The sequence below is a fragment of the Macrotis lagotis genome, chromosome 7 (genome assembly GCF_037893015.1).
Source record: "Macrotis lagotis isolate mMagLag1 chromosome 7, bilby.v1.9.chrom.fasta, whole genome shotgun sequence".
In the NCBI taxonomy this organism is placed as follows: Eukaryota; Metazoa; Chordata; class Mammalia; order Peramelemorphia; family Peramelidae; genus Macrotis; species Macrotis lagotis.
The window spans coordinates 13,065,458-13,092,419 of record NC_133664.1 but is presented as its reverse complement, the minus strand read 5'-3'; the positions used below and the strand labels follow the sequence as shown (position 1 = coordinate 13,092,419).

The 26,962-nt window shown below is 41.0% G+C and overlaps 1 protein-coding gene across 2 annotated transcripts in view; it reads left to right on the top strand.

Annotated features, from left to right (window-relative positions):
- Positions 1-1,917: 1,917 nt before the first annotated feature.
- RAPGEF5 (Rap guanine nucleotide exchange factor 5) overlaps positions 1,918-26,962 on the top strand; it is a 135,607-nt gene continuing 110,562 nt past the window's right edge. Inside the window, exons 1-2 of one of the 2 annotated variants that reach the window (XM_074195455.1) lie at positions 1,918-1,987; positions 10,046-10,171. In XM_074195455.1, the coding sequence (XP_074051556.1) occupies positions 10,055-10,171 (117 nt within the window). In that variant the 5' untranslated portion in view covers positions 1,918-1,987; positions 10,046-10,054. Of the gene's footprint in view, positions 1,988-9,744; positions 10,172-26,962 lie in introns of those variants that run through there. The other variant, XM_074195454.1, reaches the window with a different exon arrangement.

Below are 26,962 nucleotides of genomic sequence, written 5' to 3'. Positions count from 1 at the left end.
TCCAAAGTATTCATTTTATGAATCAGGAAACTAGAAAAGACAAATAAGTGATTTGCCCAAGGTCACTGGAAATGAAGTAACTAAGCTGGAATTCTGACTTTTTGTCTTCTGTTTCCAAATTCATAGTTCCCCATGATGCTTCTCAGATTTGACCTTTGAAGAAAGTAGTTAAAATGGAGGAATCAGAATTATAATTTGTTAAAAAAAATAGAAAAAAAGACTAGGCACTAAGAAGAGGGAGGCATATGAAGTAGGGAGTAATCAGACTGAGAATAATAGTTGGAGGGATGGAATTCCTTTGAATCCTGGGTTGGATTATTCTGTTGAGGACTCAACTATTCTATTACTCTTTGAAAGAATGGGGGCATAAAGAGAAATGAAGCTAAAGACTGGAGGCTACCTATGCATTAACCAATCGATAAACATTTATTAAGCACCTTCAATTTGCCAGGCACTGTATTGGGTGCAAGGGGTACAAAAACAAAAATGAAATCATCCCTGTCCTCAAAGAGCCTATAGTTTCAGGAGATGATACATCCATATGCAAGGCTGTATTAAACATATATCAAAGAGACACAATATAGTCTTGGATGCAGTGGAGGACCTTATATGCCGGAGTCTGTAGGTTTGATATGGTTAGCAGTAGGGATAGTGGATCATAAGCCACTGGCGAATGGGTTCCTGAAATATCTAAGAAAGAGAATTCTAACCAAGTTGTGTGGGACAGATAGGAAGAGTCAGGAGCTAGAAAGTGGGAAGACCAGCATGGGGAATAGGATCCAAAATAAAAAACATCAAAGATGGTTTGGATTCAAATGGTAACTGGGGAAGTGGAGAAGGATCACATTCAAGAGGTTGCACCTTGGAATTTTTGTTGAGGCAAGGAAGTGAGTGAGCTATGCTATAATTGAGAAATCGCATGCTAGACTGGAATTATTAATGAGATGCTAGAAAGCAATTTGGAAATAAGCAATTAGCATGACAAAAATGAAGAACTTTGGATTCAGAGATGGCACCACTAGACCTTTATCTCAAGGATGTCAGTGACAAAAAGAAAACCCCCTCATACCCCCAAATGTCTAGAGATGCCCTTTTTGTGCAAACATTGGAAAGCAACTAAGTCCTCATTGATTAGGGAATGAATGGTTCAACAAATTATTTTGACTGTAATGGGATATTATTTCACCATAAGAAAAAAATATTTATGTGACAAATACAGAGAATCTTGGAAAGATTTAGATGAACTGATACAAAGTGAAGCAAAAAGAACTAGAATTCCCCCAACTACAAAGCATTTAGGACTGAACACTGAAATTATCCTGGCCGAGCTTGCAACCAAAGACAAGGGAAGAATAGTAATCTCTTCCTGTTTCTTTGCAGAGGTGGGGAATCATGGATGTGGAACACTTCATATAATGACAGTTTTTTTTCAGCATGTTGATTAGTTTTTCTGAGTGTTTTTTTCCTACTTTTTTTTAATCTCAAGGGAAGGGATTGGAAAATAGGATCCAGTGCAAATTGATGTTAAAACAAAAAATCAATAAAACATTTTTGTTTAGAAATCTAGGTATTAAAAAAGATGCTGGCTGGAGAATTAAGAATTCATAAACTGTCATCTCCATGCTACTGGAAAAAATCTCCTGTTCTTCCTTTATCCCCAGCTAATTACTGAAGTCATCTTGTTGACTCAGGCTTTGTTGAAATGAGGGTGAGGGTTGTATGCTGACTTCTTTTTCCATGACCACTGATCTCAGAAGCAAAACAGTTGTGGTAATATTGTCTTTAAAAATATGTATTCCCCAGAATTGAGTTGACAGAAAATAGATGCTTTCCAAACTGTAACCCTGCCCTCAGACAAAACATATTTGCTTTGTTTATTTGTTTCTAAATAACCCCTTGGTTTGTTGTTTTAGCTCTCGATCGAGATGAAGAGAGTGAGGACACACAGACATCGGTGTCCGAGGATGATGGTCTCTCTGACTCCCAGGTATGGAAAGCTCTAACTGAAAATATGCCCTTCCCCTATCCTACAGTTGGGGAGTGCTTTACTTGGGATGGGGGCATTACTAAATGATATTGATCTCTTGTCCTTATCTTGAGTAAATAAAACCATATTGCTGTGAATCAAATCTTTAACTTTAATATTAGAGATGGGATAAGAGAAGGAAGTAGGAATGCTGAGTCGGGTTCTCTTTGGCAGACGTAGCCATGACATTTTAATGACATTTCAGACATGTTAAGAATAAATCCAGCCCGAGGTAGTTGCAGCTAAGCCCCAAATATTCTTACATCAGAAATCTATGAATGGCTTAGTTTGAACAGTTGTTCACTTCAGGCCAAAAATATGCCCTTTAAAGATGGACACCATGACCAACTTTGTTTTTTTGACCATAAAATTCTGCCAGAAGTAAATGAGATTGTCAAGAATGAGCTTGTTTGGTTCTTCATTGGTGTTGGGATGTCGTTTCTAGAAAAAAGGTCCCTTTTGAAGTTATTTCCTACTTGGATGATTGCTGCCATCTCCAACTTTGATTGATTTGTCCATTGATTTATTTGGGGAAGGGATTATGGACCTATGGTTTTTTTTCTTCATGAAGGGAACTCCCAGCATAGACTCTCACTCCACTGTACAGATCAGTAATGGGTATGTAGTGTATCATCAGTATCAGTTGCCTGAAGTATTGAGTGAGCAGCTTGCTCATGGTCACACGATTAGATTATCTCACAAACAAAACTTGGACCTAGAGCCTCTGGATCCAAAGCTGGCCTCAAAGCCAAAGCCATACTGCCTTTCATCTCTAAGTTCACATTTGATTCCAAGGCAGAGCTTGTAAAGTATTCTCTTCATAATTCCTTCAACTCCCATATTTTCATTTTCTCAAGATGTCAGTAAGTCATGGGCCTCTGATTTCATGAAAATTACCAGTATATGAACTCATCCCACCAACATACACTACAACCCATCTGTAGCTTATCATATTAGGTGAGGCCAAGGGAGCTTAGCAGACTTGCTCAGGGTCTTTCAGCTAGGAAGTAACTGAGGCAGGGTAAAACTATTCTTGAGATGGAAATTTGATGTTAAAAACCAAATTTATTTCATCCTGAAAACAGTGAATCTTTGATCTTTGCTCTGGGAATTCTTTTCCATTATTGAAAAATGGAATCCACCTAATCTGATTCTTGACTACATTTCACTTTCAAGCCCCAAGCTTGAACCCAATGACTGGGATTCTACCCAGAGGTTTTGTTCTATTCTGTAGGTACTAAGGCAGCCCCTGACAATTCTGGGCTTCTTCATCAGGGTAGTACAAGTTGTAGCAGTCTGTTCCATGCTCGATGGGTTCTACATATATTCCCAGTGAGCTGCTGATTCAGTTGTCTGAGGTCCAGCTAAGCAAAGTACAAGCAACTCTTAGACTCAATAAGCCAACCACTTGACTATGAATTGTTTGACCACAGTCACCCAGGGAAAACAGTCATAAGAAAAATGTATTTTTCAGGACCATGTCCTACTGATTGCATGACCTTGGGCAAGAAACAACCTCTTTAGGGTTCAACTTCCTCATCTGTAGAAACAAAGGGGTTAACCTCAATGACCTCTCAAACCCTAAGCTGTAAAGTTCAATGACATACCAACTTGGATGTGGACAGTGAGAGAGGAAAGTTCCAGTGACAGACTGGACTTGGAGTCAGTAACCTTCCTCCGGATACTCAGCAAGTCATACTCTCCCTTAACCTCAGTTTCCTTATGTGGAAAATGAGCATAATGATGGTACCTACCTCCCAGGATTTTGTGAGGGTCGAATATAATAACACATGGAAAATTCTTTGCAAACTTTAACATGAATATGGAAATTATCCTCATCATCCTTAGTCATGTGCTCTGTCATGCCCCTTCCTTATTATACACTTTCCTTATTATTTATTCTTTCCATTACCTACTTTGCCGGAGGATACATTTGATTTTCATTGAGTCTTCTCACAAATGTTCATGTCCCAAGGAATGGGCATTATCAGTATTTTCATACCTCTATTCAGCCCTTTTTATGCCTAAAGGAGCATTAAGAAAGCATCTGACTCTCCTTATAGTCGTAATTTTACAATCCTTTCATCTATAATCCATTGAGAGTCAGGTGGTATGGCATAGTATTGACATCTACAAATTGGGAGGGATAATAATAATCATTACACTATCTCTCTCATAGAGCGATCACAGGCAAAGCACAAAGTGAGCTGTTGTTCTTATCAGCTCTTTCTCATTATTGTCCATTATTATTTGTTATTATTTACTACTTGAATAAGTTAAAATATTGCTCCCTATTCTCCTTAAAAAGAAATTTCCCCCAGGGTTTTTTCTTTTTAAAGTGACAGAGCATTTTGATTTCTAACTACATTTCTTCATGCTATAAATTTCAGAAATATCAAAGAAAAATGCTGAAAGAAAAGTCAGAAAGTGATAAGTGTTGATATAAGTCTCATCAAAAGGCAGAAAAAAGAGGAGAGTTGATTTTTGGAGCCCCCACGGGTGTCCCTTTGGACATCTCTTGTTCACATTAGGCTGACTTAACTTGGTATTTTAGAGAAAGGATTTTGAAATTCTTTTTCTGAAGTTGAGCATAGAAATAAAGCAAATAGAGCTTTTTGCAGATTATAGGCATTTGACCTTTCTTCACTTGAAGATTAGTCATTTTCTTATTGTTTAGCTGTTTCCCTAGAGATTCACACATTTCTTGATGAAGCCATTCCTAACAGCCCTCCCCCATGCCTTCTAATGTAATATGCTCATATATGCAGCTGTCACTCCCAATAGAATATAAACTCCAAGTCAGTAGGGCCTCTCATTTTTCTGTTTGTATATACCATGCCTAAGCCAGTTATGTGCTCATAGTCATCAATTCATAAAAGCTTGGTGGTAGTTGATAAACTGATTCCAAGTTTCACCTTTCAACAAAAAGATGTGGACACATTTGCTACTGTAATCAAAATGGATGGCAACTTTTCATTACCATAGAGAAAGGACAGCTCTACTGAAAATTATCTCAAGTCTATTCAAGTCAGCCAACATTTATTAAGCATAAACTTGATGGCAGACATTGGAGATAAAAATCAAATCAACAAATAAGTATTAAATGCCAAATAGGTATCAGACATTGTGCTAAACTCTAAGGATAAAAGGGCAGGCAAAAATGGAATTAAAAAAAGAGATTCTATTGGAATTCTATTCTATTGGAATAAAGCAAACCCATAGATAGGTAAATCATCATCATCATCATCATCCTCCTCATCCTCATCCTCATCATCATCTCTATTAAGGTTTGCCAAGTGCATTATAAATATGATTTCATTATCTCCCTACAACAATTCTGGGATTTATATATTATTATTATCCTCGTTTTGCAGATGAGGAAACAGAGGCAGACAGAAATTACAATGACTAGCCTAGTGTCACAGAACCAGATTTGAATCCAGGCCTTCTTGACTCCAGGTCCAGCACCATCCAACAATCTCAAATATAAAATCTATGAAAAAGGGAGGGAGCACTAATAATTACAAGAAGCTAGAAAACCTTCTCAAAGGAGATGACTCATGAACTGAACTTCTAAAGAAATTAGAGATTCTTATATTCCAGCAAGGGGGAATCAGCCTATTCAAAGACATGGAGATAGGAAACTGCTGAGTTTGAAGTTTTTTAGTCAGTTTGCATGAAATTCAGAGTATAACTTTATGCTTCTCCTTTTAAAGAAACTAAAGTGAGGTGTTTCTTTTGACAGTATCTCCATTAATCCCTTATTATTCTAGTTCATCAGCATTCAGTAAATTATTTATAACCAGTTTCATATCAATAAATTAAGTAAACCAGCATGGCAGAACTGGATCCTGGTTTCTTGTGGTTATTGTAAAGACTGAACAGGAGTGTGGCCACCAAAGTGAATTAATGAAGTTATGGGCTTCTGGAATTAAGTCACTAAATTATAGCCCTCAAATAGACCCCAGGAGAACATCTGGTTATGCTTCCTGCTTTCAAGAAGACCTACATTTATAAGCTATCCCCGACATATGGATGCCAATCTGAGCCTGAAAGATCTCTAGGGAATCAGTGAGCTAGCGTGACCTGCCTTCCCTGCAGATTTCTTTGGTTGGTGGTTATGTAATGAGAACTTTCAAACTAATCACCAGGCAAAATTACATTTTCGTAAGTTAATTCTTCTGCCAAAATCAGAAATCAAGTGTGCCATTTTCTTTCTTTAATTATGAAAATATCAAGTTCCCAGAATAGCAGCCAGCATAGCAGTCTAAGTCTAAGTCTAAGCCCATTTTGAAAAGTAATGATATTTACCTTTTTTTTCCATTGGATTCATCAATGGCATCCCCAGGTACCCATACAAATATGCATTTCCTAATGAAAGTAAATGCTATGCTTAGAGTTGTAATTGAGGAACTTGCATTGTTTCCTAATAGCTACAAACCCAGACATCTGAGAAAGACAGGACTTCTTCTACCCCTCTCCACAATACAGCCAATAATACTGTTTGTTCAAAGTCTGACTCTGAGCCCCTTGGCTTGAGCAAAGGATGCTTCATAAATCCCTCCCACTATCAGTCTCTGCTTAGCATTGTTGGTTCATTTATTATACTATAGAGAGAAAACACTGAGGATCCTAGAATGGGCTAGGAGTCCATTGACTTTGTGGTGTGCAGAGCTGTGCCTGGCTCTCTTGATCTTCATCAGTCATCTAAAAAATGGATTTTAGGTGTAAGGGAAACTTAACTGGGTATAATGATTGGATGGTAGAAAACCATTCCCCACTTTTGAGAAATCAAAGCCAAGGACCCAGAACGCCAATGGGAATGCATCACTATCATAATTACCTTTTGTATTATGGCTTAAAGTTTGCAGAGAGCTATAAAGACCTCTGAATACTATACAGGAAATACTGTACCCATTTTGCAGATGAGAAAACAAAGTAAAATAGGATGGCCAGGGTTACTGGGCTAGTAAGTTGAACCCAAGTCCTTCAACCTCAAACCTTCTTGCCACATGAGGCAGAACATATATCATTGTGTGGACAAAGGAAAACCAGCCTCCAAATCTCATCAGTTTTATAGATTGGGTCAATACCTTGACCTACACCTACTTATGAATCAGGTAACTAGGTGAGCACTTTTATTGGTCTGATGAATGACTCATTCTTCTAGGATGTCATCAAACAGATGAAAAATACAAACAGTCCTCACTTTCTGTAGATGAACTGTTTTGTAGACCTCTATATTAAGCACTTTTTATGTAATGTGATATTTATTGCCCATAGATGCAGAAGCGAGGGAGGGAGGCAAGAAGTGGACTATGCATCCACAGAGGGAGAAGCCTGGAATGAGCATCAAGGACATGTAGGGGCTAAGGACGGAGTAGGCCAAAGATCTTTCAAGAATTTCTCTCTCAGGGTGGCTAGATGGCGTAGTGGATAAAGCACTGGCCCTGGAGTCAGCGAGTACCTGGGTTCAAATCCAGTCTAAGACACTTCATAATTACCTAGCTGTGTGGCCTTGGGCAAGCCACTTAACCCCATTTGCCTTGCAAAAAAAAAAATCTAAAAAAAAAGAATTTTTCTCTCTAGGTGCTGGAGATCAAACCACCTTCCACTGCAACAGCAGTCTCTCTGGTCCTCAATACTTCTTTCACTTGGAAGGACATTTTTAGGTTTTCTTATTTAGAATTTTTTGTTGATAGTGGTGGAGAAATAGGATTGGTGGAGACAGAGCATCTTTATAGTACAATAAAATTAACCTAGGTGTTTTTTAGGAATGCAGATTTCTTTCAGAATATTTTATGTAGAGTTGAATTTGCATAATGTGAATCCATATAAAATGAGAGCTGTCTGTACCTAATAGACTACTCCAAGCACCTAATTAGGATTTTCCTTGAATTAGACCATTAGTTCCTATGTCTTAGATGAACAACACAGAAGAAAAAGAGCTAGTCCTTGACCTGAATGGGAGGATAGTAAGTTCCTCATGTTTTAGAAACTGTGCAATGCTTCCATCGTTAGCGATAGTGGCAATGACTGTAATTTAATCAGCCTTTTAAAGTTTGCATTCTCTCATGAACCTTCCACCTAAGGCACTATTATCCCCACTTGACAGATGAAGAAGTTGAATCAATCAATCAATAGTCAGCATCCACCATGCACTAGTTTTACTGTAGCAATGCTCCAGCTTCTTGGAGCAACAGGTGAGAGTTGAGTAGAGGTGGACACCAAAGGGGAATGATCAACCCTTATTACCCCAGAGGTGCTACTAGTCCTTCCTGAACACCATCAACACCCAGCAGCTACCAAGATGAAGGCCACAAACTAGTTGATGAATTAGGGGGGTGTCTACCCCAAGCATGTACAGACTTCCCCAATGGAAAGGACACATAAGAACAGTTTGTTCCAATGGTTATGAAGGTGACTGAAGCAGGTGTGTGGAGCACTTAGAGACAGTCAGACATAAAGATGCCAAAGTCATCCATTGCATCTGGGCCATTGTCAGTCATTCTGACTTTTGTATAGACTTATATATGTTCATATTTTCTCACTACATAGAGCTTCCTGAGGAAAAAGGTCATTTAATTTCTGTTTTTATAACCCAAGGCTGACCCATGACTGATCCATAGTAGGTGTTTAATAGTTGCATCAGATTTCTTCATTGTGCTAAGAGGACTGTCTGATCTAGTTAAGGGTGCTTCAGTGAAGAAGCCAAACCTTCATTACATTGTCCAGTCTCTAATTCTTAACCTTTGACCATGGATGTAAGAAGTGTTATAAGAAATAACTTAAAGAAAAAGTCCCAAATCTTTGCTCCATTCTTTGCTCCTATCCTATGCCTGCTCTCTTCTCCCCTATCCTATGCCTGCTCTCTCTTCCCCTACTTCCTACATGGAGTCATCTGAAACAGATCTTGATGTAATAAAGTCCAGTTCTGTGGCTGCTATTGTCATGGCGAGAACAATACTTCCATCAACTCCAGCCAAGCCTGGCTTCAAAGTCGTCATCCAGTACAGTCCTCATGGACCACTGGGAATTGTGGTGAATTCAACCCTTGGCTTGCATTTTATCCTGTCATCTTTTCCCTGAACTCAGAGCATTTTATAAGAATCTGATTTTCCCAGTGATCTGGATGCATCCCTCAGGACTCATTAAACACCATACACCTCTTCTAGAAGTTACTATTTCAGAATTTTGCTAATATCTTCTTTCCAGCATTTGCACAGAATCATAGATATAGAGCAGGGAGGGACCTCTGAGGTCATCCGGTCTAACCTTCTTATTCCCCAGCCAAGAAAATTGGTACCCAGAGAGGGTCTGGGGCTTATCCATGGTCACGCAGCTAGAAAGGGGCAGAGCCAGGATCAAAAAGTGAACCCTTCCACTTCCCAACCCAGTGCCACCCTATCCCCAATCATTTTAAAGTAAGTTGGTTACCTGGGTATGTCTCAGGAGAAAAAAAATAATTGAATGGAGAAATTTCATTTCAATTCCCAGGATAATTTGTCAATTATGAGGGGAATAATTAGCTTAAAATTCTTCTTATAAGCACTATGTTTTTATACATGGAGTAGAAACCCTATAGAAATGGACTAGCCAGCTGGGTTATTTTTAGGACCCTGCCTCATGGTTTCATTTTTTTTTTTTTTTTTTTGCCCGCCAGAAAGGTTCCTGGCTAACTTTCCCATGAGTTTTTAACCTCTTGCTAGGCTTTGCTTATGTAACAGGAAACAGGCTGACAGGAACAAACAAACGGTTAGCCTATCAGACCCACACACACACAGAGTAACAGTTGACTGTAGTGAGGGCTGCCCTTCATTCTCTTGAAGACGATATAGATAGATATTGGTTCATTCGCCGCTTTCTTCTCTGGGACCCAAGAAGTTGACTGGAGCTATGATTTAAAGCCAAGTGGCCCCTCCAAAGATGAGCTTCTCGTTGTAACATTCCACTGGTAGGAGGGCCATGTCCTGGGATTGTGGATTCAAGTATCTTTTCGCTCTTTCTCCAACTCTCAAGGCAGGAGTGATGTGTAAACTTCAGGAGAGGGATGACATCGGGCGAATTGAACTCGTCCAGAAACTCGCCAGAGAAAACTGCCAGTTTCTACAGACGGACAGAAAGGAGCAGGAGAAGCCTGAGCAAGTAAGAGTGTTTCTTCTTGGGGGCCTAGATTGGAAGGATGGGGAGGGGGGTTTTCCTACCTCCCTGTTTGATGCAGCATAATAGTGTGTTTGGTGGAAATTCTAAAAGGAATGGGGAATGGTCATCTTTCACTGGCCAGTGGGAACTGTCTATAGAAACTTTCCTGATAAAAAAACAAGATTTGGAAGCCTTTCTGTCCCTGCTTCCTGGATCTTTGACCTGTTTATTTAGGTTACCTTGTGAGATTTTCCTAGTGAAGTTGAGATGTTTCTCCTTTTGATGAGAGGATTTTGAGAATATGAGTCCTGAGTTAAAATCCAGTGATAGATGCCTATATGTCACTAGGGGTATATTCCTTTGGTAAAATGTTTCTAAGATGCTCCTCCTTCCCCAGAATAGTCATTAGGAATAGATGAGTACAAGTAGGGATGACCGAACCCTAGTGGTATTCATACAGAAAACACTAATGGGATCTTGTCTTGACCAAGGACAGAACCAGAAAGGGAGTTTTCTAAGCTATCGGGTGTCTGAACAAGAGTCCTTTTGTTCGTCTGAGGTTAAAACTGGAGGCAAGTGGGTATTCTGCCCATGGCTCTTGCAAGGAGGAATCCAAATGGTATCTTGGGACAGTCAGGGTGTGTACATCCCAGCTGTCTTGCTAGTGACTCAATATGACCATTTTCCTTGGCTGTGTATTTTTAAAATATTGTTCATGCGGCTTCACCATGAATCAAGAAGGCTCAGAAAGGGGGATGAGGGATTCCTCCATCTCCTGAATTTTCACTTTCAATGCTTTGCAAGGAGGGGTCAGGGGAGAAGATCAGCCCCTGGGAGAAACCCCCTCCCCCCTTGCTTTCAATCCATCAATACCAGTGGGAGAATTACTCGCAGGAAGAGAGGGAGATGAGATATCGGGGGAGTTTCCATGCTGGTCCGTTCAATAAGACATGTTCACATCTCTGGCAAGGAGAGTCATTATCACAATTGCCATCTCCAAAGGAGGAGCACAATTGACTGGTTTCCAATTCTTCTAATTGAGCTGGTACAGAGGTACCTCCTAGTAGTGCTGGCTCGATGGGTAGTGCCAGCGTGGGGGCTCACGCAAATGTGAGGCTGAGTTGATGAAGGGTGGCTCATCATGGCAGGGCCTTGAACCCTGATCTGGGGAGAAGCTCTAATGCAACTGGTGTTTAAGCACCTACTGGGTTCCCTCTGCTATGGTTATAGGAATGTCCCATAACCAACAAATAATTATTAAATACCTTCTGTATACTAAGCATTCTCTGGCTATTGGAATTCAGTAACCAAAGTAGAACAATTCCTGTCCTCAAAGAGGAGAGAACCTTCACATTATTCACAAGATTTTTTCAGAAACAGTACAAAGTGTTTCGACAAGGGGTGAGGAACACAGTCTCAGCTGATCAGAGATGGGAACAGATCACCAGATTTCATTTAGAAGGATTGCTGGAGACAAATGAGATTCAAAGAGAAGAGATTAGGAGGAGGGCATTCTGGGTGTGGGGAACAGCTTTTACAAAGGTTTGTAGATGGGAGATGGAGCAGAATGTATGAGGAGCAGCTGGAGGCTAGATTGGCTGGATCCCAGAATGTGTACGATGCATCCAGATCTCCCTATGCTCGTGGTATTCCTGTGACTTCAATGTCAGGGCTCACATAAGCCTGAGTGTGAGATACTGAATAGAGATGTTGGGTGGATTTATGGGGGATCCTCCCTCACCTCAGTGTCTTTCTTCTGAGATTTGCTGCAATTTATCATTTCTGTGGGACAGCTAGGTAGCACAGTAGATAGAACATCACTCCTCAAGTCAGGTAGACTTGAATTTGAATCCTGCCTCAGACACTTAGTACTACTAACTGTGTGACCTTGGGCAAGTCACTTAACCCCATTACCTCACAAAAATCAAAAAAAGAAATGAAAAGAATTTATCTTGTCTGGAACTTTTTGGTACAAAGTTATTTATGTGTGGTCTCCTCCTTGCAAATGTGAGCTCCTTTAAAGCAGAGATTGGGGTTTTTTGGCCTTGGGATCTCTTGTGTTCAGCACAGTGCCTCTCATATTAGTGCTTATTGACTGACCAACTGCAACTGAATCATGGGCTTTGGGAGGAGAGCAAAGAGCCATGGAATTCAGCCTGGATCTATGGCATCAGAGGAATCCTGTCCTTCAATTAGTCACTCATTGAATAAGCTTTTACTGAGGATTTAACTTAAGTTTTAAAAATATGTTACATGAGGGGCGGCTAGGTAGCGTAGTGGATAAAGCACCGGCCCTGGAGTCAGGAGTTCCTGAGTTCAAATCCAACCTCAGACACTTAATGATTACCTAGCTGTGTGGCCTTGGGCAAGCCACTTAACCCTGTTTGCCTTGCAAAAACGCTAAAAAAAAATATGTTACATGTAGCAGTTTGTGGCAAAAAGAGGAAAGAGGAGGTAGACTGAGGCAAAGGATAAGAGGCTGGCAGCCTGAGGGCTGCTTTGGTACACATTGAAGAGTCAGATCCCCAAGGAAAGGTCATTTGGACAGGGGACAGATCCTCCCATCCTCTGTGAAAGGACACAGGTAAGAATGACCCAAGATGGACCAGTTGCCTTCTTCCAGATTCCTATTCCCCATGCACAGATTCCTGTCACTGCTTGCCTCCTACCTGATCTGGTTGGAGGGCACCTGAATCAAGAATCCTGACTTCATTCCAATCCTTAATCCCAATCCCCTATTCCCAATGGTAGTGGACTTGTTCCCTTTGGGTCTTTCATACTGGGAAGTCATTTGATGATGCATTTGAAGGACTTGGGGGTCTTGCCCTGTCCTGGAACAGAGCTCTCCTATATGTATATTTGCTCCATTTCTTCAAATGTGATCTCTTTAAGGGAAGGATTGTCTTCCTTCTCTAGTTTTATCTGGAGCACTTGGCTCATAGTTTGGTACATTATCAGAATTTGAGAAATGATTTTTTCATTCATTCATTCATTCATTCATTCATTCATTCTTCTGCACTGAAGAGAATACAATAGTTGATGAGGTCCTAGGGCCATTAACAATAAATTGAGTCATGTTGGGACAAGCTGACCATTGGAGAATCAGAAGATTCAGGACAAGAAAATGAACATGATGCAGAGATTCTGAGATCAAAATGAAAGCATAAAAATTAATCAGATGGGGTTTTCAATTAGTGGAAAAACCAGCAATTTTGTAACCTTAGAGCAGAGATCACAAGGGACCTCAGTTTGGTTTTTTTTTTTTTTTTGGCAAGGCAATGGGGTTAAGTGACTTGCCCAAGGCCACACAGCTAGGTCATTATTAAGTGTCTGAGGCCGGATTTGGACTCAGGTCCTCCTGGTGCTCTATCCACTGTGCCACCTAGCTGCCCCAGAACCTCAGTTCTGATGGTTACTGGTGGATTATTCCAATGCTTTAGAGTAGGGTATTGACTCCATTCTGTAAAATGTGTTATCACCTCTTTATACCACACTATAGTTAAAAGAACATTGGGTTTGGAGTGAGAGAAGTCCTCAGGTTTGAATATCCGCTCTTTTACCTACTGCCTGTATGGTTGATGGCAGATCTTAGTTTCCTTCTCTGTAAAATGGAGGCAGTTGGTCCAAGTGATTCTTTCTCGTCCTCCAGATTCCTGAGCCTATGGTCATGACTTGTGATAATGCTTGACTATGTGGCAAAAGATGACAGTATTCTGGAGGAGCAGCCCTCTGATTTATGACTTAAGAATAATGTTCACTTAACTTTCTTGGGATACTGAAAAGGATGATAATTTTGTTTTTAACCTTATAGATTTTTCTCATCAATGGCATCATAAGCTAATTCTCTGCCTATTATCCTTTGGCAAGATGATAGTCTTAGATGATAGGAAGGTGCTAGACCCATGATTTCATTGATACTTCCTCTGATCAATACAAAACCCCCTTCATCCTTTACTCCTCCCCCTCTTCCATCCCTCTCCTTCAGATGTAAAATGAGATTATGGGGCAGCTAGGTGGCACAATGACTAGAGCACTGGCTTTGGAGTCAGGAGTACCTGAGGTCAAATCTAGCCTCAGACACTTAATAATGACCTAGCTGTGTGACCTTGGGCAAGTCACTTAACCCATTGCCTTGCCAAAAAAAAAATGAGATCATCAGACAGAGGATCCTTCCAATTCTAAAAGTGCTGTGATTTTAAGGACAGAGAATCCATGAGCGTGGTGGGGAAAGACACACAGCCCATGTCACCCTGGGCAAGTCACTCATCATCTCTATCTGGGTCCCAGAAAACTCTCTAAGTTACAGAACAGTCACAGATCCTTGATCCTAATTACCAGCTGGGAAGGAATTTAAAGACTATCTCATCTGGTCCCCTTATTTTACATAGGAAGAAACTGAAGCCAAAAAAGAGGAAATAACTTGTCCAAGGTCAGGCAGCTGGAATTTTTAATGGGAGATACAATTTTCTATCTGGATATTTCCTTTCCAACGAAGACAGAAATTCAGTGTAAAATTAAAAAAAAAATTGCTCCCAAGAAAAATGTTAACTTGACATTTTACTTTACTTAGAAAGAAATAAATGTGATTAAAAACTTCTTTATTGACTATTCTCATTAATCTAAGAGTATAGATTTGAATAAGCACACTGATGCTTGTTGTTGATGGAGTTGTGTTTTTTGGGGGTTTTTTTTTGGCAAGGCAATGGAGTTAAGTGACTTGCCCAAGGCCACACAGCTAGGAATTTTTTTTTAGGTTTTTGCAAGGTAAATAGGATTAAGTGGCTTGCCCAAGGCCACAGAGCTAGGTAATTATTAAGTGTCTGAGGCCGGATTTGAGCCCAGGTATTCCTGACTCCAGGGCCAGTGCTGTATCCACTGCACCACCTAGCTGCCTTGTTGATGGAGTTGTGAACTGGTTCAGCTATTTTGAAAATTGATTTGGAGCTGGAATCAAAAAATCTTTATTGCTATGAGGGCTATCCCCAAAGAGATCAAAGAAAGAGGAAAAGGATACTTATATGTGTCCTTATAACTGTTCTTTTGTAGTGAAAAGGAAATGGAAATTGAGATGATGCTCACTAATTGGAGAATGATTGAACAAGCTCTAGTATATAAATACTGAGTTATATAACATAGATATTTTATATAAAGAGTATAAAATACTGAATTATATCGAATGGTGTATAATATACCAAATATTGTTGTACTGTAGGAAGTGATGAAGTGGATCATTTAAAAAAACTAGGAAAATTTATGTGAACTGTTATAAAATGAAGTGAGCAGAATCAGGAGGACAATTTCTACAACGAACAATGTTGTAACAATAATCAACTTGGAAAAACTTAGGAATTCTGATCAACCTAATGACTCACCACAATTCCGAAGTAGTCATGATGAAACATGTTGTCCACCTCCAGATGAAGAGCTAATTGACAGGCAGGTTGAAGCATCTCTTCTTTTTCTTCTTCCTTCCTTCCTTCCTTCCTTCCTTCCTTCCTTCCTTCCTTCCTTCCTTCCTTCCTTCCTTCCTCCCTCCCTCCCTCCCTCCTCTCTCCCTCCTCTCTCCTTCCTTCCTTCCTTCCTTCCTTCTTTCCTTTCTCAATAGCAAGGGCAAAATAGGAAAGGAAGAGAATTCAAAACTGAAAATAAAATAAAAATTGAATAAAAAATACTACAGATTTGTAAATAAGATCATATCCCTAGAACTGATAAAGGACAAATGAGTCAGTCTTGTTATTTACAGGTAAAATGGACCTGGGGAGGTGGAATGATTTAGTTTCATGTATTGATATGCACTGGAGGCAGAATTTGAATCTGAGTCCTCTGACTCCAGAATCAGAGTTCTTTCTCACCCTCTCACATCCTAAGTATCTCTACTATGAATAGAATAAACATTTAAGAAGGGAGTCTTTGGGGGCGGCTAGGTGAGGCAGTGGACAAAGCAGCTTTCCTGGAGTCAGGAGTACCTAGGTTTAAATCCGGATCAGACACTTAATAATGACCTAGTTGTGTGGCCTTGGGCAAGCCACTTAACCCCATTGCCTTGCAAAAAAAAAAAAGGGAGTCTTTTCTATGAGTGGAAAGAATGATCACCCTTGGTGCTGTAGAAAGAGAGAAGCTGAGATCTGGAGTTTGTGGACTTGCTCCTTACCTGACTGATGTTGGGTGGGCCACTGGCCCTCACAGCGTCCTCCTGTATTAAGTGAGGAGAGTGACTTCTTGACTTCTCAAGGGCACACTGGCTCTGAAACTAGGATTCTCTGGACATGTATTCTCTTGGTTATAGCTGGATCAGTCCTTGGTTATTCAGAACTTGTGACCTTCCTAGTTGGTGGGTCCTGCTAGACCTTGTTCTCCTCTACCACACTTTGGGGAACCCAGTGTCCCCCCCTAAGCTAAATGAGACATCGGAGGAGAACCCAAGAGGGGAAGTTGAGGTACAGTGATGAGAAACTATTTCTAATTAATTAGTTTGTCTCTTCCACCACTTTTCTAAAGCTCCCAGCACTCGAATTTATCCAGACCTTGGTTTGAGCAGGGGGGGGGGGGGGCATGGTTTTCCCAAGCATGACTATGGAATTTAACATAAAACTGAAACTGATGCTAAATGTACTCTTGTTTATGCCAGACACCAAATTAATCTGAACATTGAAAATACTCACTCCCATTACACAGGAGATGATCCCTCTTTTTTTGTTTAGAGAGATTTTATTTATTTTGAGTATTACAATTTTTTCTCCTATTCTGGCTTCCCTCCCCCTACTCTGCACAGAAGGGAGTCTGTTAGTCTTTACATTCTTTCCATGGTATACATTGATGATCCCTCTTTTTAAAGAAGCAGATTGGACTTCACTCAAGGGTGGGGAGGATTTTCTAATATTGAATGCCATCCTGAAGGGGTTTAGGCTGCCTGTACTCTGATGTAGGGAGCTAATGTTGGGCTTATCCTTTTTGGAGATCCTTAAACCCAAGGCTGACTGACCAGTTGTTGGGTGATTGTAGAGGGCATCCCTAATTAGGAATAAGTTGGTATAGGTGCTCACTTATTCTCTTCCCAGGTGATTTCTATGTGAGGTCTAAGAGGCATCACTAATTTTGAATGGGGCGTTGGTGCCTTGGGGCTAACCATGTCCAACCTCCCCATTTTAAAGATGAATAAATTAAGTCCCAAAAAAGTGAAATCACTTAATCAGAATGGCACTCTTCACCATCTGTCTACCAGTTCAGTGTGTGTCTTACTGTGAGTCTGTGATTCTGACTTTTCAAAGACAAGACATTAAAACTGAGAAAATGGATGTGAAAACTCCCTCCAGTTGCCTTTCCCAAATGGTCTTGGCTTTAGTCATCTCTGTACTTTCCCTATTTTCCTTCTTTAATTCCCACCTCTCACTTCCTTCCGTTTACTTCAGTGGTCATTAGTCCAGACTAGGGTAATTTGCATGGTGGTCGGACAAAGCCAGCTGGGCCCGCGAGGTTCCTAGGGTGGGGTTCCTGTTGCTCAAGAGCGTCCTGGATTCCAGGCCCTCTTTCCTGCAGCTCCATCCTGAAGAATGAGCCCCACATCATCATTCAGATCACTGAGATAGGAAGTGGGGTCACTATGTTCCCTTTTCCATTGAGGGATGTTTCCTTTCCCCACCACCCTCAACTTGAGGAAAGGGTTTTTCCCCCTACAGTGTAGAACCATTTAAATTTGCATATAGCCTACCAGGTTGGCAAAAAAAATGCAAAAGGAAAAGAAAAGAAAAAATGGATTATTTAACTGAATTCCATTCAAAGCCTGTTCTTAGATTATTGATATTTGCTGTCTAAGTCCTCTCAGAGGTAGGAAAAGCACAAAATTTGGAATCAGGAGTCTCTGTGCTATGCTTCATGCTGCTTTTATCATCTTGAATACATCACTTAAGTACCCTGAGCCTCAGTTTCCTCATGTGTCTAACCAGGAGGTCTTTTTCAGAGGTTTCCCATTCCCACCCCCATTTCTGAAGCTGGTGTCTTGTCTGAGCTCATGAGATCATGGATACAAGGGTGTTTTGCCCATCTTCAGGCTCTGTTTTTATTCCAGTGATGCCTCCTCTTTGGGCTTAGGTAGAGTGTTGGAGGGTGTGCTTTCCAGGGTCCTAATCTCTGATCCTGTCATCCTGCAGCCTTGATGAGTAACAGGAAAATTCCTTCATCCCACTGCTGGGATTTCTGCTTTTTCCAGGGTTCAGGGAGCCAGTTCATAAACCCTACCTAGTCCCCAGCTTGGCTTTGCTAACTCCCAGTTACTCACAGCTCCTGGGTACCTTGGTCAAGACAAGACGAAAGTCACAACCATCCCAGAGTGCCTCTGGGGAAGGGCAGCCAGGATGGCAAGGGGATTGGAGACCCTTGCAAAGACTGCTTGAGAAAGCAAAACTTAGGACAGATCCAATAGGGGAGTTTTTGAAGGGCTATGAGGTAAATGATGGATTGAGTATTCTTGTTCTGCTGGCTCAGAAGGTAGAACTAGGGGCAAGGGAGCATATTTCTGCAAGGCAGATTTTAGCTCAAGGCAAGGAAAAGTTTCTTAACAATTTGAGCTGTCCAGGAGAGGAGGGCATGGCTTATGAGGCAATGGGTTCCCCCTCTTTGAAGGGCTTCAAGCAGAGGATGGATGGCCACTTGTTGGGTGGATGCCAGTGGGATAACCCCTATGGTGTACCTTAGATGAGAAGGGCTCTGAGGTTTCAGAATTCAATTTAATTTAACAGGACATTGCTACAGGATCTATGAATCAGACACTGGGGATATAAAGTGAAAACAGATCCTGCCTTCAAGGAGCTTACATTCTGTGGAAAAGAAACAACATGCACACAGATGAGTAAATACAAAATGAATGGAATAGCAATACCAGGGAAGGAGGGCTCATCTTGTAGGGGGGGGGGTCATTGGACCTGAGCCTTGAAAGAAGGCGAGGTCACCCAGAGATGGCAGGGAGACGGACATAATCCAGTATGATCTTCTCCAATGCATAATTAAGGGTGGGGACACATGGGCCTACACATAGTAGGTGCTTAATAAAGGTCTGCTTGATTGAATGACCGAAAGGAAAATGTGGAAGTTTACTCTAAGGTCAGACCCAATGGCTAAACCAAAGTATCTTTTAAAAATAGCAACAGGGCAGTGGGGTGTGACTCGATGTAATCTGCCAGGGGTTATTTTTAAATTGAAAAAAACTTTTCATCAACAAAGTCTTGGGTGAGAGAGAATAAAAGACTCCTGGTTATAGGAAAGTGATTTTTTGGGTGACCAGGATCACGGATTGGCTGATATCTCCTTGCACAGTGAGGAACAGAATCAGATTCAAACCTAGAAAGTCTGCTGTTTGTTGTGATAAGGAAAAAGTGACCCTGAATTACCATGTCCATCCAACGTGTCTATCTGGATTTATCAGACTGAACATTCTGTTGGCATGAGTCATTATGTTTATAAGTGCTTATTAAATGATGATGAGATGGATCGTGGCCACAGAGCTCAAGGGGGCCCTAGAGTCCCATTCCTGTTTACAGATGAGGAAACTGAGGTCTGGAAAGTGAAGTAGCTTGGCTAAGGTCACCACATGTAATAAGGGCAGTTTTAGGATTTTGGAATAGGAGATTTAGAGGCATCAACTTCCTGAGATAAAGGGGATAATTGGACGGGACCTCAGAGATCATCTGGTTAGTTACTCTTCACTTTCTAAATAAGGAAACCAAGACTCAGGGAGGAAAAATCAAGGTCAGCCAGTACCAGGGGCAGACATGGAATACCAACTCCATGCGGGTGATCCCTACAGAGTTGTACCCTGCCCCAGGCTGCCCTCACTTTCCCCTCAAACCTGCCCCTCTTTCTGCTAATGGCACTTCTGTTCTCCAAGTCTCTGGTTCTTGCCTTTGGCTTCTCCTTTCCCATCCCGTCAGACATCTCTTACATCAGTCCCTACCTTTCTCCTCCCTAACAACACACTTGTTCAGACCCTCATCCCCTCTCCTAGACAAGTCCCCTTGCCTCCAGGCCCTCCCATCTCTGATTCAACCTTATAACTGCTGTCAAAAGAATCTTCCTAAAGCAGAGATCTGCCCATGTCTTTCCTCTACCACCTCCACCACCACCATCCCACCTCCACTACTACCATCTCTACCATCACTGCCACCACTATCTCTACTACCACCTTCACCACCACATCTCCTCTACCACCACCACCAACACCTCTACAACCACCATCACCACCATATCTACTATCACCAGCAGCACCACATCTCCTCTACCACAACCACCACCATCACCTCTACCATCTCTACTACCACCATTACCACCACTCTCCTCCTCCACCACCACCACTACCACTACCACCTCCACTACCTCTACCACCTCCATCACAACTATCTCTACCACTACCACAGCACCTCCACTACCACCTCTACCACCTTCACCATCACCACCACCACTACAACCATCAACATCAAAGCAACAACTGCAACAACCAAGAAGATCAGGAAAAAGTTCCTATAGGAGGTGGTACCTGAGTGAAACTTGAAGGAAACCAGGGTTTCTGAGAGGTATCTCTGAGGAAGGGGCATGCATTCTCACTTGCCTTCTGCCTCTGCAAAACCATGGTCGTGGGGGATGCAGTGCTCATCGGTTCTAGATATAAATCTGGAAAAAAACCTTGGGAAACATTGAATCTGCCCACCCACCCCCTTTTGTCACTTTACAGTTGAGGAAATGGTGGCCTAGTAAAGGTTAACTAACTTGTCCAACATCACATTGGTGTCAGATGGCTAATGGGAACCCTGATGCCCTCTTCATTCTGCGGTGCTATCCCTGAAGCTGAATTGAATGGGAAGCTGAGATTAGTCTGAGGAGAGTCCAACAGAGCTGAGATGTCCCTGGACAGAGCAGCCCAGGTGGTGAGGGGAGCACAGAGGGTGAGGGTGGGTCACATGGAATCTGGACCAATTCCAAGTCTCTGTGTGACTCATTTTTCAGTATGAGAATGCAGAAACGTCCCCTGTGAAAAGTGTTCATTCCTTTTATTTCTCCAGTCTCTAACTTGATGCTTTCCTTTTCATTCTACTGATAGTAAGTATTTTCCTGGGACTTCCCAACCAATTGTGTTTGCTCAGGGCTGTCTGCAAGGTCCTTCCTTCCAAAGTCTGCCTTGCTCATTAATGTCATTATTCATAATTCTTTGAGAACTGAGTTTCTCCTAAGGCTAAGAAATTTGTTCTTTCATGCTTCTTGTCTGTTCTCCCTTAAAAAGGGGGGTGGAGACTGGCTTTGTTGAGCTCATTCATGGAGGAACCTCCTTCCACCAATATAGGGGGACACCGTCTCTTCACCTTAGTCTGGATGAGTTAACTGGAAAGGTACTGTCAGGTTCAATTGTCCAGGCTCTTACAGTTAGGTGCCAGAGATGCGGACTTGAACCCAGGATTTTGGGTTCTCTACCACTTTGCCCATTCTGCTTCTCACATCCTCAGTACAAAGTAAATTATGCCAGTAGTCTTTGAAAAACCCAATTGGGGTGTGCACTCACCCTCTGGCAATGTCTTTATATCAATTTGTCTGTCATCATTCAGATACGCATTATAAATGCCTAATATATATATTATCTGGTGATAGAAACCTTAGGGAGGGGAAGAGTTCTCAGACCCCAGAGGCAATGAAACAGGAATCCACAGGAATCTCCAGGAACAAAGAACCTTCCACAAAGCAAGACATAATGATAACAGAAGAGTTTGGTCTGAGGAGAAAAGAATACTTTTTCAAGAGTCAACAGTGGCCCTAGCAAGTGGATGGCAAGCAGAAGATCTTACAAAACTCAAATGTTTCCATTTCAGCACTATATCAATAGATTTGCCCCTGGTCCAAATGGGTGCCATGGATCACCTGCCTGAAATAGAAAAATTGGCTAAAAAAGAAAAAAAAGTCAGAAAGACTGGACCTCAAGGACACAGACTGACTCGATATAAGCCCTCACAGGGAAAAACTCCCTTCTCTCTCTTTGGTTTCTAGGCCCAAGTTATCTTGAACAGTCCAAAGTTCCATATTATAGCCAGACTCAGAATTAACCAAATAGGATAGTTTCTTTTTCGAAAGGAAGTAGCACAATGGAGAAGCTGAGTCAAGAGGATCCTGCCTTTTTGCCCAGCCCCAAGTCATTCCCTCAACTCCCCCCAGGGAGAGACAGCTGGTAATTCACAGCCTGAAGCACAGGCATTTCCCTTGAGTTAGGGGATCAGTAACACTTCTGGCAGCTAGGCCTTAAATCAAACTCAGAATAATATCAAATTATAGTCCCCAGAAATTGTACCTCAAACTGCAAAATTTCACTAATCACAGTTTAGGGTTAGAATATTATTGTACTAACAGATAATAAGGAGCATCCATCCATAAGGGACACTTCATTTATCCTTTACATGTAAATTAAGAATAATTCGTATTCTGAACACATAGAGTGAATACCTCCTAATTGATTAAAAACTCCCCAAATTGGTGACGACTGTAAATCCCTAGACAGAGAGCCAGATTGTCTGTTCACCTTTATGGCCAAATAAAGTCTCTGAATCTAAAGTTCGTCATTACTTAATTGGTTCAAAGGTATAACTTCAATAGATATTATTCTTTATTAACATGTACAATTTCATGTTTTCATCAATTGTTAGATAAAATCCCCTTTTTTTAAAGGTTTTTGCAAGACAATGGGGTTAAGTGACTTGCCCAAAGCCACACAGCTAGGTAATTAAGTGTTTGAGGTCACATTTGAACTCAGGTCCTCCTGACTCCAGGGCCGGTGCTCTATCCACTGTGCCACCTAGCCACCCTTAAAATCCCTTCTTTCCTAGAAGAGAGCCTAGTAAGTTTTCTCATTGGGAGTGAGAGATGAGAAATAACAGGGCTGGGAAGATCTCATGCCCTGGTTCATGCAGAAAAAAGATAAATAAAGGCAACTTTGCTGCCTTTACTTCCCAGCAGGAAGTTACTATTATCCATTTTAAAGTAAAATATGTCCCATTACATATTTAACAGGTTGTAAACATTTTGACCATATCCGTTTAACAGCTTAGCTAAAAATCCGCCAGCTTCCAGATTAAGAGGCGGTACTTTTCTAATAGCATCTCTTAGAGAAACATTTACCAAGTTTCACAACAGGAGAAAGGTTTGAAAGCGCAATGCCATCCACAGCAGCATGTACATAAAGGATGGAACAAATGGCACTGCTAGTTGGGTGCGTTTCCAGTTTATCTGATCCAACCTAGGTTATGCTCTTCCCCATCTATGTGTTTGTAGAAAGCATGTACATATATGCATAGATGCATGTGTGTGCATGTGTATTTACACTTATAGATGCATTCTCTCTATATAATGTGTGTATAAAGATAGAGTTGACTATATTCACAACCCACATGTACACACACGAACATACTTACACACACTATATACATGCATGCATGCACACACATATATTATATATTATGTAATGTCAGAATGGCCTGCATTTAGAGCAATACCTTTGGGTTTTTTTTTTAAATAAATTACTATTGATACCTTTTGTTTTCACATCAAATCAAATTAGCGAGCATTTATTAATCACCTACTATGTATGAGATCCTGTGCTATAGGTAAGGAATTACAAAAAAAATCCCGCTATATTTTTAAAAAAATTTTTTCCTCAAGGAGCTCATGAGCTAACTGGGGAGAAAAGTTTGCAAACAACAATGTTCAAACTAAATAAATACATGACAAATTGCAGCTCATCTCAGCGAAAAGACACAAGCACAGAGGGAGGTTGGGAAAAGCTTGTTGGAGAAGGAAGTCAAGGAAGTTTTACCAATATTGCCTCAGTCTCCCCCTGCATTCTTCTTCCTCTCTCAGAGAGCCACCACACAGATCAAAGGAGATTTTTTTTAAAGAAGAGAAAAAAGTAACCATCAAAAACAATATATTTGAAAAAAATCTGTTAACATGCCATGTTCCATATTCATGGACAGTCTACCTCTGCAGGCGGTGAAGGGTATTAGACCAATACTTCTCTATTGGGGAAAAGCAATTTTGTGACTCTCTCAGGAAAGTAAGGGGAAGATCAGGTGATGAAGATCTTGGGGATGAGAGTGGCCATTTCTTTGGCTTTTATTTTAAAATTATTATTATTATTTTAGCTTTTTGCAAGGTAAATGGGGTTAAGTGGCTTGCCCAAGGCCACACAGCTAGGTAATTATTAAGTGTCTGAGACCGGATTTGAACCCAGGTACTCCTGACTCCAAGGCCAGTGCTTTATCCACTTCACCACTTAGCTGCCCCTTTAATTATTATTTTTGCAAGGCAATGGGGTTAAGTGACTTGCCCAAGCTAGGAAATTATTAAGTGTTTGAGGTCAGATTTGAACTCAGGTCCTCTGACTCCAGGGCTAGTGCCCTATCCATCTAGCTGCCCTATTTCTTTGCCTTTTTAAAGTTGACAAAGTATTTTCCATACGTTCTCTCCTTTGATCTTCCCAGCAACCACGCCAGCCCCACTCCTCTGGGCACCCCTCTGTTTTACAGACAGTCTACTCAGCTCATGGTCACATGTCGAGAAAGTGCTCCAGGTGGGATTTGAACCAGTTCTCCTCTTCTTTTAGGTCAGCACACTTTAATGTAATGAATGGCTTTCCAGCCACACATCCAGGAAATCTGGCTTTGAATCTTGCCTTGGGTCCTAATTAGTCATATGATCATGATCAAGTCACTGAAATTTTGGAGGCCTCAGTTTCCCTATCTATAAAATGAGAGTTGAATTATTAAAGTCTTTTCAGCCCGAATCTATATTTTTTGCTGTTAAAATTCAATTGCTATTCAGTTTCTAGTGTTGTGTATTCTATTTTTTTGCTTTGAGTTAATGATGCATATCTGGTAAAAATAACAATTCTCAGGTAAATGACATGTTAAATGAGGCCAGGCTTCTCATTTTTATCCTTCTGACTGGCTGGGAGTTTGATTGAAATATCAGAATTTCCTTTTTCCCATAGTCTTATCCTTTCATCTTTGGAGGGTGGTCTGATGTCTTTAGGAATAACATGGTGATGGAGACTGGCTCTGTGATTTCATGGGCAGAGGGAACTCCCAGGTAAACAAACTCCTTCCACCAGTGCAGCTCATCCCTCCTGCAATCTCAAATTCAAAACCTTGCCCTGATCACAGTGAAACATGTAGAGCCAAGTCAACAAACATTTGTTAAGCTCCAACTGTGCCAAGAGGAGGTTAGGGAACTGACCAACCAAGATGCCTCAGAGGAAGGATTTGCACCTGAGTCTTTTGGGTCCTCTATGTAGCTCCCTATTAACTACAGCACCTGCCTATCTTTAGACATATTTCCTCACTTCCTTGTTATTCATTCCTTTTTCTTAATTTAGCCAAGGAGACCCTAGGTACCCAAGCTGACCTCCCTTTCAGATCTCGATGGATGTGTTCTCCTTCCCTGATTTCAGAGTTGTTTCTAGCACAGTTCAGAATACTCAGTGTATCCCAATTAAACATTTTGAAATATTCTAGTGCAATGTCCCTGTGATCAATCTAGAAAGGACAAATAATTAGCTTTGGTAAGTCTCCAGGTTGCTACCAATCAAGTCTCTACCATGTTGTTTCATTATAGTTGTATTATTATATTTTAACTTATTTTAAGCTTATATTAATTTAACCCTCTACATTTGGAAATTGTTTTCATGTCAGTTCCAAGATTTACTTAAATAAGCAAACTGGGAGGGTAGAGGGCATTCTGAAATAATTACTGAACTAAGAAATGTTACATTCACCAGGAAAATACATTTTGTTGGTAATACATTATACTCTGATCATTACTATGGATCATTGCAAAGAATTTTGGTTTGGGGATTCAAAATCCTATTATAGACTACTGATCTCTCTGGGTCTCAGTTTCTTCTATGACAGTGGGCCTGGAATTAGAAACTGGAGTTTCATTCAGTTTTAAATCCCATGATCTATGTTTGCCTTAAATAGGTTTTGCAGTGGTTGTTCAATTGTGTTCAGTCTTGTCAAACTCTTTGTGACTCTGGGCTTTTCTTGGTAAAGATATTGGATTGGTTTGCTATTTCCTTCTCTATTTCATTTGACAAGTGAGGAAACTGAGGCAAACAGGGTTCAATGACTTGTCCAGGTTCACAGGTATCTGAGGCTGAATTTCCACTCAAATCTTGACTTCCAGCCCAGCCCTCAAGGTTGGAATAGACTTCAGAAGTTTTTTAATCTAACACTTACCCCCTGAACAAAAGTCTCTCTTATAACACCCCCCATTATTGATCACCAGCTGCCTTTAGAACACCCCAGAGAAAAGACAACCACCATGTCTTAGGGTCATCTGTTGCCCTTTGGGCCACGTCTTGATTAGGTTCAGTTGTTTAAGATCAAGGCTAAATCTTCCCTTGGGATAAGCATAGAATCTTTGGTCCCGATGGACACACAGGATGTTTTTGGTGGGCATATATCCCATAAAGTCATAGATAAGCAGGTTGTTCTGTCTGTGAACTGCCTGCTTTTAAAGGGCAGAGAGGCCCCACCTGGAGGGATCACAAAGTACATTGGCAGAGGTGCCAGACCTACCGGGAGAGCTCAGTCTACCAGATATTCACCCAGGCAAAGGGAATGATGAAGGCATGTTGACTCTTGAATCGTCTCCATTTCCCTTCCTAAAGACAAACACATTGTGCCTTTTTAACACATTCTAGTATTTTGCCAGGAAATAGAGTCAGGATCTCCAAACTCTAGCTGAAATACTCTTGTCCCTTTTCCCCAA